Source organism: Physeter macrocephalus, chromosome 15, assembly GCF_002837175.3.
Source record: "Physeter macrocephalus isolate SW-GA chromosome 15, ASM283717v5, whole genome shotgun sequence".
NCBI lineage: Eukaryota > Metazoa > Chordata > Mammalia > Artiodactyla > Physeteridae > Physeter > Physeter macrocephalus.
This window is the reverse complement of record NC_041228.1, coordinates 8,148,153-8,161,738: the sequence shown is the minus strand read 5'-3', so window position 1 is coordinate 8,161,738 and position 13,586 is coordinate 8,148,153. Positions and strand designations below refer to the sequence as shown.

The window sequence follows — 13,586 nt, the reverse complement described above, 5'->3', positions numbered from 1 at the left end:
TGGGAAAGTTATCAAACTTTTCCAAGGTTATCTATCAAAAGGTGATTATAACACCTGCTGTATTAGGCAAGATTTTCCAGGGAAACAGAACCAATAGTATATTCCAAGAACGTAAGACATATATGATATACTTATGATATCTATAGATATAGTTATAGGTATCTATATCTATCTACCTATCTACAGAGATGTTAAGGAATTGTCTTATGCAATTGTGGGGACTGACATGTCCAAAATTTATGGGGCAAGCCAGCAAACTGGAGATTCAGGTAAGAGTTGATATTGTGGTCCTGAGTCCGCAACCTGGAAACTCAGGCAGCATTTGGCTGTTGCGATCAGTAGGCAGAATTCCTTTTTCCTCAGGAAACCTCAGTCTTTTCTCTTAAAGCCTTCAACTGATTGGATGAGGACCACCCACATCATGGAGGGTCATCTGCTTTACTTAAAGTCCACTGATTGTAGATGTTAATTACATCCAAAAAATACCTTCACAGCAACATGTCGACTAGTATTTGACCAAACCAAGTCATTGATGACTCCATTTATTTATTACTATAAAACTTTTTCAACCAAAAAGGCACTAAGTACAATTGATATAAAAAGTGATATTCTGACATTACCATTTTAAGCAGAGACAATTTTCTCCACACAATTCTCCAGCCAGAGAATATCATACAAAGCAAGTTTGAATCGCAGGCCATATTTGGAAACATATACCAAGCAAGAGGGATGGTGAGGGAGCGTCTCCTGTAATACCTCAGTGCAACTGTACAATTTTTGTGTATTTCAAAGCACTGCGGTGTTTTGCCTTTATTTTGCCCCTGAGGTATTTTTTGTGTGTTATATCTTTATTTGAATTGAAGTTTGAGGGACAGGTAATCATGAGTGCCAAGATGATTGAAAACTTGGTAAAGAAACTGGTTAGAAAGAAGAACTTTCTGAAAAATGGCTCTCTCCTGCCCGTTTTCCATCAACCATCATCTACTGTCACCACCTTCTATTAGGCCATCCCTTGGGAAGAACTGGAAACTTTTTCTACATTATCTTTTATGTACAAACCGCATTTATTTACTTTCAAGTTGGCGCTGATTATGTAAATTCCCTTTCTTTGTTCAACCGCAGCGTTTCGGCAAGGGATAGGTACAGGCAGGCAGGCCCAGGAATCTGCACTGTTATAAGCTCCTCATAGAATTCTCTAAAGAAAATTAATGTTTGAGAACCACTGCCTTAAGGTATAATAAGAGAACACTCATCCAGGTGGTTTGTCCTCTGTCACGTTTCCCAGCCCTTTCCTTTTCAACTGCTTGTGTTTGCACAAGACAAATTAATATTATTTTCATGAGCATCTTATCATTGTGAGGCCAAAACTGAGATTTTTTTTAAACCACATAACCAAATTAAAATGCTTTTTTTTCTCAATTATCCACTTGTTCACTCTTTCCAATAAAACGGTTGATTCCAAGCAGACTACAGATGGGACAATTTCCAGATATTCAGATTGAAGACATTCATCAGAGGCTCTCCTGAATGGTTGTCAAATTTTGGCAAACCTAGGTCAGAGAAAGGAGGAAAGAAATGCATAATCCATCCACATACACGAGAAAATGCAGTATCTGCTTGAATTACTGCATGATCACACACACACACACACACACACACACACACACACACACACACAAAACTACCTTGAATAATCAAAACTAGGACAGTGGTGCCCCAGCTCTTTTTCCTCATACTAATTCTCAGTTCTCTCCCTTTCCTGGCACAGGCTACAGAGGTTTCTGTCCCTAATCCCAGCTTGGTACTTAGTTAACTACTATTTTATTTGTTTTTTGTGTGTGTGTGCGTTACGCGGGGCTCTCAGTGTTGTGGCCTCTCCCGTCGCGGAGCACAGGCTCCGGACGCGCAGGCTCAGCGGCCGTGGCTCACGGGCCCAGCCGCTCCGCGGCACGTGGGATCCTCCCGGACCGGGGCACGAACCCGCGTCCCCTGCATCGGCAGGCGGACTCTCAACCACTGCGCCACAAGGGAAGCCCTAACTACTATTTTATATTGTCTTTTTTCTCTCCCCCCAAAACAAGTGAGTTTTCCCCATACTTCTACTCCCTAAAGTTGATTCATTCATTCACCAACTGTATAAACATATATTTCTTCATGGAGAAGTAGACAAAAGAGATGTTGTCCATTTTGCTACTGTGAGGTCACAAATGCAAAATGGACACTTCTGATGCCAACACGTTATTGGCGACATGGGGTACCTCTGACCTTCATTTGAAAGGGACCTTCCAACCAATGGTGAGCAGTATAGACAGTCCCCAAACTTGAAGACTTTATATTTAACCAAGAAGGTGGTTGAGTAAGAATTGCATTATGGTATGAAAAGGGATGTGATTTGAGAATGATAAAGTGCTAAAGAGCAGGTATCTTATCTAATCTAACTATGTGGCAGCGCCGGACCGGTGTGGGAGGGCTGCTCCGTAATGTTTGTTGAACTGAATTCAGTGCTCGTCCGCAGTTCCCGTAGTTTCTCCTCCTTGATTATTGGAGGAGACCTGTGAGTCGTTCCTGTTAGTAACCATGTCTTTGGCTTATTGGTTTCTGGATATGTTTATATATGAGGAAGAGGGCTACAAAATCTTTAATGTACAGGAGCAGAGCTCTTGGCTCTAAAGGAAGTACTTTAAGAAAAGAGACAGCAAATACATTCAATTCAATGAATATTTATGGAGTACCTACTATTTTCAAGGCATTGGATACAGAAATGAAGTCAATAGTCCTTGTTCTCACAGATCCTGAATGCAAGAGTGTGTGTATATGAGGTCGGTGGGCAGGAAACAGGAAAAAATGGAGAGGAAACGAGAGAAAAGCAAGTTGAAGTATGTACACAAGTAATCAAAGAAGAGATCTTGTTCCATAAATGAGGCTGTAGCTGAGAGGGTTTAAGATGGAAATATCATCCTGGTCTTGATCTAATTTCTTTTAAGAGGAGCACAGAACAGTGGGAGATGCCCTTAAAGCAACAGGTGACATAACACCTGCAGGTCAGATACTGGCTTATCCAGCCTGCCTTCCCTGCCCACCCTCCTTACCTCTCCTGGTCTAGCCAAACATCATTCCTGGTGATCCCATAGCCTCTGTGCTAACTCTGGGCTTGCACTTATCGCATTCAAAATGTAACTTCAAAATGTAACCTTGCCATTTACATGTCCCTGTAATTAAGACTCTGAAATCTCGAGGCCTTGGCATTGTAACCCTGGCACTTAATGACAGTGTCTGACCCTTAGCAGAGACTCCATAAATGTCTGCTGAGCATTACTGGACACCCAGTGCAGCACCGAACACATCATAAACTCTCAATAAAGATTTAGTAGGTTAAGCGATGCCACTTTAGAAATCAAGGGGTAAAGGCTTTACAAACCATCTTTCCAAGACTCTCACAGTTAATGTGCAAAGAATTTCCTGGGGAGGTTATTGATAATAAAGACCTCCTCAGAAATTTGGCTTCAGAAGGTCTGGAATCAGGATCCATTCCTCTGCTTTTCAAACAAGCTCCCCAGTTGATTCTAGAGCAAATGTCCCCATGCCCAGCTTTGAGAAACTCCGCCCTCATTAAGCTTCCTAAAAAGATGATACTTGCCGTTCTGATTAATTGTACATATTCATCTTAAAACCCAAAGAAAACGGATTTCTACTATTCTCACCATCTGACACTTCTGAAAGTTGGGTTACAAACTGACTCTTTGGATGAAAGTCTTTTGTTCAGACATTATAGGTTAGTCCAGTCCTGACCGGTGCAACATCTCAGCCCAAAAAGCTGAGCACACATGCAAATCTGTGGTTAACCTCGCGTGAGATACACCTGTGCACAACCCCTTAGCTAGAGGGAGAGAAGTAGGTATCTTAGAAAAGTTTTAAACAAATATCATTAATTTATAAGAACTAAAGAGTAAGGATTTCTCGGGTGACCTCAGGACCCAATATTCTAACTATCAGGTTAAATAAAACTTAGCTATACCAGATGCTCGCCCCTAGAAACCTGGAAGGCCAGGAAAGGAAGGGAAACATCACTCAGTGTGACAGTAAATCAATGTTGGCCGGAGTCCAAAACAAAATAAATCTTCACTAAGCAGCACTGTGATTTCAGAATTAACAGAAAAATTTCATAAATAGGGCACCAGAGTGTCAAGAGAGAAGGCCAGTAAACTAATTTGAATCACAGACCTCAGCCTCCAAGCTCTGGGAGTCGAACTCTGGCAGCCATATTAAAGTGAGGGTAATTAACACAATCCATCTTGCAAGGGGATGGCACTTTGCAGGCTGTTTGAGATTCTGTGAGCACCTCACCCAGACCCCAGTCACCCTCCGAAATATGCTGAACTATGGCAGTCAGCATATAGGAGGATCGTTAAGTGGGTGAGAGATGGTGGAGAAGTCACAGTTTGTAATTGAGATCATTTCACGGGCAGTTTGCCAGCTCTTCGGGAAACTCTAAGATAAAAGCCTTTTAATATGAGCTATTTATGAAGTACAGTGCTATGAATCTATAAGAGCCCTTTAAAAGCTATTTAAAAATTAAAAATTCATATTATTTCCTAAGTCTTGCTGCCTTAAAAACTAATTCTATCTATTTTGGTGTAGGAATTTAGGAGACAGGTTAATACTACTATAAGATCTTAGCAGTAATAGAAAGTATTCTTCAGGACAAATAATCAGGACCTTTCTTGTACATAGTCACTGCCATCCATTACTCAGCAGAAAGCATTCTCAGATATCAGATTGTGGTCGTCTTTGTACAAATGAGGCAAACACAGGCGACACTTACCAAGTGCAGGTGGTGGCTTTGAAACAGTTGGCAAGGCTGAGAAGGAATGACTTGACAGCATCTTGGAGGAGAAAGAGAAAGTATTTTTAAATGCCCCAAACTGGAATGAAATACAGGAATCAGAGCAGTAATTTGGGAAGTGGGTTACTTACAAGCAATGGTTATCACCAAGGAGCACGTGAAGACACTGGCTATGATTCCTCCCAGAAACCATCTGAAACAGCAGGATCGCTCAGGCTTAGCAAACTAATTGTATAGTTCCAACACATGAGATGTTCTTTTAGATTTACCATAGATGGATGATTTTAGGATTTACTATAAAACTACAGTAATGGAGATAGTGCAGTATTGGCAAAAGGATAGAGATATAGATCAGGGGAAAAGAATAGAAATTCCAGAAATAGACCCATACAGATACAAGTTAAGTGATTCCTTAACAGAGGTGCAAAAGCAATGCAATGGAAAAAGGAGAGTCTTTTCAACAAATGGTGTCAAAATAATTGTTTACACACATGCAGAAAAACGAACGTATACAGAGACATGACACCTTAACACACAATTTAACTCAAAATGAGTCATAGACTGAAATGTAAACCACAAAAGTATAAAACTTCTAGAAAAAAAAAAAGGAGAAACTTTGTATGCCTACTGCTTCATAACCTTGACAAAAGAGGGTGTTAAACTTTTGGGTTTTTGTCTTTTTGAAGAATAATATTTTTCTTCTTTTTGAAGAATTTTCTTCTTTTTGAAGAATAATATTTTTATAGTTTTTGTGCTCAAAATATGAATATTGAAAGAGATTACAAATAAATACAAAGGCAAAAGGAAAATGTCATCAAAAAAATCCCACCACCCTGAAGCATTCATGATTAAATTCTGACAAATATCTTCTCAGACATCTCTTCATAGGCATTTTAAAAAGTTTTAAAAATTGAGCTTTAGCAAATGTACACTAAAGCATATAAAGTGCACATTTTGGATTTTTAAAAAATATAAACCCTTGTAATCATCCAAAGCAAGAAATAAAATATTTCCAGCACCCCATAAGGTTTCCTTTGTTGATCTTTCCCACTTTATCCCCTCAAATTAACCACTATTCTTACATCTGTAGTAACTGATTGGTTTTGCCTTTTCTTGACAATCACATAGACTCTGTTGTCATCTTTCACTTATATAATATCCGTGAGGTGCATCCATGCTGTTGCCCATAGGAATAGTTCTTTTTTAAAAAAACAATTATTTACTTAACGACACTTTTTACTTTAGAATAACTTTAGATATACAGAGAATTTGCAAAAAAGAATACAAAGGGTTTTCACATACCCCACATCCATCTTCCTCTGTTATTAGCATCTTACAGTACATGGTACCTTTGCCATAATTATAAGGGACCAACATCGGTGCATCACTAATAACTCAACTCCACACTTCATTTGAACTTTACAGTTTTTCCCTAATTGATCCATTTTCCAGCATCCCACGTAGGATATCACATGACATTTAGTCATATGTCTCCTTAGGTTCCTTTGGGCTGTGACGATTTCTCAGACTCTCCTTGGTTTTGATGACCTTGACGGTTTTGAGGAGTATTGGTCAGATAATGTGGAGAGTGTTCCTCAAGTTGGGTTTTTCTCATGGTTAGACTGGGGTTCAGAAGACCCTAGAGGTGAAGTGCCATTCTCATCATATCAAGGGTACATGCCATCAACATAACTCATTCCTTTTGATGTTGACCTTCATCATCTGAGGTACCATTTGTCAGTTTTCTCACCTGAAAAGTTTCCTTTTCCCCCTCTTTCCAAACACTACTGCTTGGAAGCAAGTTTCCAAATGGAGCTCAAACTCAAGTGATGGGGAGTCAATTTCTCCTCTTAAGGGAGGAGTTTCTACAGAAATTAACCTAAGAGGAACACTTTATTAATAGCCCTGTGAAATAAAGAAAAGTTTCCATGATCAGCTAAGTTTGGGAAAAGCTAAGTTAAATAAAGCTAAACGGGTTTCTTCACCACATTATTTCACTGAGACTTTATTATGCTAATACACATTGTGATCCTCCAACTTGGGATATGTAATGCAGAATTTTGCAAATGTATTTTTAACTACAGGACTCCCCCCAACCCCTTTGTGTTCTGGTTCCATTATGATCTAAAAATACTTCTCAAACCTCATAATTATCTGGGAAGCTGTTTTAAAGTATGGATTCTCACTCTGTCTAAATTGGTATCTCAAGGGATGGGATCCAGGGCTTTGTATTTAAAAATACAACTCCCTCCAGTGATCCTTGTGATGTGAGATACTTGATCGTCAACAGGAGGGACTTGAGAGGAAGCAGCACTTAGTGACTGGAGTTCAAGGGCAACAAAGACCCCAGGCGGTACCATTCATCCCTGTTTCATTGTTTCAACAAATATCGATGAGGCCCTAGCACAACGTCTCTGTTCTCAAGGAGCTTACAATCTTGTAGGGAAAGACGGATCATTAGCATTTAAACAAGTGAACACATAATAGGTCAGGTGGTGATAAATGCTCCGAAGAAAAGCCAAGTGAGATGTGTGCGATAGAGAATGGTATTCTATTCATACAGGGTTGTCAGGGAAGGGCTTTCTGACAGTGTGACATTTGGACAGATTCCAGAAAGAATTAAGGGCACAAGTTATTGTTTCTCCAGAAAAAAAAGACTGTAGTAGGCAGAATAAATAGCAAGCGCAAAGGCCCTGAGGCACAAGTGGGTTTAGCACAGATGGGACTTGATCACTGCCCTGGAGACTTGGGCAAGAAAACAATAGGAAGGACATGATGGACAGAGGGTAGAACAGGAACGTGCCTATAACCAGGCAAGAGTGTTATGTCCTCTGAGATGCTGAGGAGACATTTTATGTGAGGATATAAAAATATAATGGGAAAGATGGAGTCCCAATGGGACTCCATTGTGAGGACTTTACATGCCCTTGAACTCCAAGTAGGGTTACTTAGACTGTATCTGTAACAGGGAGTCACTGAGGATTTAAACAAAGGATAATGCATGGTAAAAATCCACTTTCTAGCAAGATCCACTGCCTTTGGTATGTTTTGTGAGATAATGGGAGGAGGGAGGTGATAGATAAAAAGGCAATGGACAGACAAATGAACAAATGTTAACCACAGAGCTACCTAAAATGGTTTGCGGAACAAGGCAAGGAAATCATCAATCAATTACAGCTTCATTAATTATGAAACACAACTGCATGAACATAAAATCTGAATTACCTTGCACAGGCAGAAATAATTAAGCATGCAGCAAACAGATTTGCTTGAAAGGAGACCTTTTGTAACAAACTGGTTTCTAATAGGAAAAATGAAAAGAAATGAATTAGAACTCAAAAACATGGTTTTCAAACGTACGTCAGCTCAAGTAATTTGTCATAAGTAATAAGATAAAATTATCAAATGTTGTACAGGGCCATTCATTACACATTTCCTGAAAATGATCAGTTTTGCCCTATCACTAAAATAATAAATAAATGATTACATTACATAAACAGTTTGGGGCTTGCCTTTTACTTTAATGCTGGGGAAAGGCTTTTTAGAATTTATGCTAATGTCAGAAATCTAACTGGAATGATATTGCTAATAATATTAATGCCTCAAATTTGTGGAGTGACTTATGATTCACAAAGAGCTTTCCTACATCAGTTCATTTCATCAACACGACAAAAGCGTGAGGCGGGAACCATTATCACAGTTCTGCAAATGAGAAGACCAAATTTCAAACGATGAAATTCGTACAAGGTCACAGAGCTATGAGGTGCCAGAGCCAAGATTGAAAAACCACATCTAGCCAGAACACCATGTTTTGCCTAAAATGGGGCAGGGAAAGAGAATGGCAACTTGGCATGCTGGGAGTCTCTAAAGGGCAAAAAAAGAGAATAAATATTCTGAACTATCTGTCCTTACGAAACTCTTTGCTATCGTAAAATATTTCAGTGCTACTAAGCCACAGTGGAAATGACTGCAAATCCTCCAAAAGTTATAAATGGAAGAGTTAAACCAGTTGTGACCCTGAGTATTATTCTAATCACCTAAAAGAAATCAGAGCTAGTTTAAGGATGGCCACATAAAGATCTAAAGGAAAATAGAACAAACCTCAGCTTAATCTTTGCCAAATGCTTCAAAAGCTCAATTTTTGTTTAAATAGTTGTTTAAAACTTGGAGTGACTTTGAGCTATGAACGCGTTTATTTTTGCCATTTGTGCTCCGCATGGAGATCGAGTCAGCTAACAAAAACCTACTTAGTCCATAATGCGGGCAGAACACTGGAGACTGGCAATGTAAGATACAGCAGTTGTGAATGACGTCACTGCAAATGTACAGTATTTCGTGTATACTGTGATTTAAATAAGTTATTGTGGGTTCAGTTGAACACTCAACCATCCTTCTAAAGTGTGTTTCTATTCTTAGCTTCCTCTGATTTCATGTAGAATTTGAAACCCATTTTCTCACAGAAATAAGTCTAGCTTGACTGCAAAGATCACTAGACTTGAATACTGAAGGAAAATTGGGTTTAAATTCAAGTTCTGTAAAGATATGCATCGTGTGATTGTGGACAAGGTGTTCATTGATTCATTCCCTCAGTAGCCGTTCACTTAGCATTGATTTTGGCTTAGTTCAAGTGTCACCTCCTTCAAGAAGCCTGCCTGGATGCCTTCAACTCCCCCTTGGCCCTTAGCTTCTCCCTCTTTATAATCCCATTATACCTCATGCCTGTCTCCATCAACAACCTTTTCACACTGAATTAAAATTGCTGTTTTCTTTCTCTATAATTCCCCACCAGACTATTGAGAATAGCCAGCATCTATTTGCTGTTCTTTGCTGGCAGTGCCCATATTTTCCTTGGGAAGCCCCCTCTCCCCTTCTCCTAGTACATGGTCCCCATGGACAGACTGATTTCCCTCCCAGTCTTTGGTCCACTCCAAGCCATTTGGAGCTTTACATATTTATTGACAAAGGGATTGGTTTTGTCATGTAAATGGGACCCTTCCAGAACCAAGGAAGCCTGCCCTTTTGTCCTAACTTGAGAAGCCAATAATCTCCTTCTGCTGGCCTTGAACATGGGAAGTTGTAGGTACAGAGCCAGCAGGAACTACCATGGAGTAGTAGTAAGTAGCATTTTAAAGAGTGAAGCTGACACAGAAGAAAAGAGACTTGTAGAGACTGACAGAAACCTGAAATGTTGGCCTGGAAGTGTTAATAATATGAAGCAATACATTCAATGATTGATTAATCCATTTGGAGTTGGATTGCCATCTGCTGGAACTCAAAAAGCCCTGAGTGATAAAGATGATGCCATGTACGCCTCTATCCCTAGCATATGAACCATCACCTGAAACAGCCTGCACACTCAAACCCTACATGCAAAGGAGATAAAATAGTATCAAATGGAGACCTTGTCCACTCAGGGCTTCACAGCCAGGTGAGGCAAAGGAAGATGGCGTCAACAGAGAGATAGATACATGGTGCTGGGTGCTATGACATCTCAGGGAAGCCAAGTGTTACCTCAACCCCCCAGCAGGGGGCAGAGGAGGCCCCACAGAAGCGGTCTCCTCTGAACTGTACCTTGAAGAAAGAGTAGGGGTCTTCCAGGTATAGCCCATGGGAGACATTCTAGATACAACAAAGAACACGTACAGAGGCTTACTTGACCTGTCAGAACTTGAGTATTCTTATCTGTAAAATGGAGATGGCACACTCAACTGGTCCACCAGAGTCACGGAGCCCCTGATCTGTGCCAAGCACTACCTGGGTAAGTTTAAAATCTACAGATGCCTGAGACGTGGTGCCCACCCTGAAGGAGCTCACAGCGTGATGGGTGAGACACAAAAGTAAACATGCCAGAGCAGTGCAGGAAATGGGCATGGAGGAACACAAAAAGGGGTCACTTAACACCTCTTCCTCAGAAAACAGGGTGGACTCCCTGGAGGAGGTGGCTGTGAAGCCTTAGTAGGTGTTGATCACCGGGAAACTGTCTAAAAAATAAACCCTGCTTTCTCTGTCATCCCAACACCTCGAAAGGGAACTAAAAAACCCTCAACACTTATCTAATAGCTGCACTGGGAACAAAATAAAGCAGAGCATATTGGTCTTTGGGAGTAGAAGTGGTCAGTGAAATAAATATTCATGATTTGGGGAAGGCAAACAAAGAGAAGATATTATTTTTCCGTTTAACCTCAATCTTATGTAATCATAACGTCACATTTTTGGAGTGCTTAGTATACACGATGCTAAGTGCTTGACACGGATCATTTTAGTCATTTACAAGGTAAGCACTATGGTTATCTCCATTTACAGATGAAAACGTGAAATTTTGGAGGGTTGGGTAAACGGCTTCTGAGTTCCAGCCAACAAATGGGCACTGGGCTTTGAACCTTGGCAAGCTGAAGATAGAGCCTTGAGGCGACACTGTGTGCAAACATGATTAATCTGATATTAGCAAGCTAGAGATTAAGGGAGATGCTTGCTGAATTTATTTCAGATTTACTACTGACAGGAGATACCAATGCCTTGATATCTTTTGACTTTCCTTGCTGGGGGCACAGCATGAAAGGACGTTCTTCTCTTTCTTCCCTTCATTTTCTTCTTATAGAGTATGTCAAATGCACAACTAAGTATAAAGATGATAATAACGTACACCTGTGTACGCACGACTCCGCTTTAGCCAAGCTTAACATTTTGCCAAATGTCTTCAGGGTTTTTAAAAAATAAATAACACTGCAAATCCAGTCCTTCTGGTGCCTCAAAGATGACACCTCCAAATCAATCACCTTCTCTGCGAATGCATCACATGGGCACAGGCTGATACCAGCACCTAAGGGGACATTAGTCATCTCTGGGCCCTGAAAGGAAGAATTATTTGGGTGTGGCAAAGATTAAAAAAAAAAAAACTCACTTGGATGATCCAAAATGTTTTCCTGGAAATGTTCAGAAGCTGTGTACTGGGACTGAGGAGGCAGGTTGTGGGAGTTTTCTCCGGGACTCCTAGAGGTGACATGGCTGCAAAAGGAGGTTTTCACAGACTCTGCATTTAGCTTCTCCAACTCCCAGTTATCCGTCAGCGAACAGTCCAAACCACCTCCTGGAAAAGCAGAAGGGATCCGTGCTTGTGTGTGTTTGTGTGTGTGTGTGTGTGTGTTTTCGGTGACTAATGATCATAACAATAGTCTCAGGAAGGACGGAGAATTGGAACTGAACGAGCAGAGATATTTTTTTCCTAACCTCTATTTTCATGGCATGTCTGGATCATAAAGTGACTAAGGCAGCCCACAGGTGACAGCCCCAGAGAAGATGCCAAGCCAGAGTTCAGGAAGGGGAGCCAGGGTAGAGGGGAAGGCAAAAGCTTCATGAGCCCCGGGGCGGGCGGATCTGTTGATTCATTCAATGCAGAATTATTGTATAACTGCACACAGGACACAGTTCAAGAGGCTGGGAGTCGGAAGTCAAAATAGATACTGCTGTGCCCCACTCACAGTTAGAGAGGGACAGGCACACAAGCCCACAGCTAAGAGGCAACGAGGTCATTGCTATGTGGAAGCCTGGCAGAAGGTGTCCAGATGGAGCCTAGGAGGGAGTGTGTGAGTGCTGAAGTGGAAACTTGAAGGATGAGTAGGAGTGCTTCCAGAGAGACAGCAGGAAGAGGGCAGGCCAGGCAGAGAGGAGAAGGAGGGAGAGGGGGAGGAGGAGGGGAAGGGGGGAGGAGGGAGGGGAGAGGGGGAGAAGGAAAGACATCAGCCTGGGAGAGAACAGTGGCGGGTTCCCAGAAGAGGGAGGCCTCCTATGTGGTCAGACAGGAAGTCCTGGAAGATGATTCTGGCTGGACTGCTAAGAGGGGGTCAAATCACGAAGGTCCTCATGGGTCACACTCACTCAGGAGCTAAGATTTATCCTGAGGGCAACTTGGAGCATGAGTGTAACAGGAGGTACCTGGTGTGTGGAAGTGCTCACTCAGCAGTGAGAGGTGGGCGAGAGGCCCCTCCCCATTTTGGAAGGTGGGAATGACTGTGGAACTCCAAGAGACAATTGGGGTCCTCATATAACAGTGCTTCTTAACCAGAAGTAATTTCTCTCCCCAGGGGAAAATTGGACAATGTCTGGAGTCATTTTAGGTTGTCACAACTTGAGCAGGGGAGAAGGGATGGGGTGTCACTGGTATCTAAGGAAATAAAACCCAGGGATGTTGTGAAACATCCTATAATGAACAGGACAGGCCTGGATACTGAGCTAATGAACTGATGCTTCTGGACACGGGAATTCCTGCCAACCCTGCAGGTTGCCTCCCACCCTCCCACCCACAACTTGCTGCCTCTTGACAAAGCAATCTGCAGAAGCATCCCAGCTGGTTGCCATACAAAAAGGAAACAGTAGAAAGTGAAACATGCAGAGCGTCCGGTAATGATCAAGTTGCAGAGGAGGTCCTGGACCTTGTTCATTGCAGCACTATTCACAGCAGCCAAGTTATGGAAACAACCCGAGTATATCCACCAACAGTCAAATGAGTAAAGAGAATCCTGCCATTTGTAACATGGTGGATGAACCAGGAGGACATTATTTTGAGTGAAATAAGCCAGTCATAGAGAGACAAATACCGCATGATTCCACTTACACACGTGGTATCTAAAATAGTTAGGGCTTCCCTGGTGGCGCAGTGGTTGCGCGTCCGCCTGCCGATGCAGGGGAACCGGGTTCGCGCCCCGGTCTGGGAGGATCCCACATGCCGCGGAGCGGCTGGGCCCGT

At 41.7% G+C, this 13,586-nt stretch overlaps 1 protein-coding gene across 8 annotated transcripts in view; it reads right to left on the bottom strand.

The window, feature by feature from the left end:
- Nucleotides 1–542: 542 nt before the first annotated feature.
- Nucleotides 543–13,586, bottom strand: part of TMEM71 (transmembrane protein 71) — a 29,549-nt gene continuing 16,505 nt past the window's right edge. For 4 of the 8 annotated variants that reach the window (XM_028500738.1, XM_028500741.1, XM_028500743.1 and 1 more), the window contains 6 exons: nucleotides 11,745–11,930; nucleotides 8,069–8,144; nucleotides 4,975–5,036; nucleotides 4,823–4,883; nucleotides 2,737–2,792; nucleotides 543–1,550 (listed from right to left, as the gene is read on the bottom strand). In XM_028500738.1, coding sequence (XP_028356539.1) covers nucleotides 2,768–2,792; nucleotides 4,823–4,883; nucleotides 4,975–5,036; nucleotides 8,069–8,144; nucleotides 11,745–11,930 — 410 coding nt within the window. In that variant the 3' untranslated portion in view covers nucleotides 543–1,550; nucleotides 2,737–2,767. Of the gene's footprint in view, nucleotides 1,551–2,732; nucleotides 2,793–4,822; nucleotides 4,884–4,974; nucleotides 5,037–8,068; nucleotides 8,145–11,744; nucleotides 11,931–13,586 lie in introns of all 8 variants that reach the window. The other 4 variants (XM_028500745.1, XM_028500746.1, XM_028500739.1 and 1 more) reach the window with 3 other exon arrangements.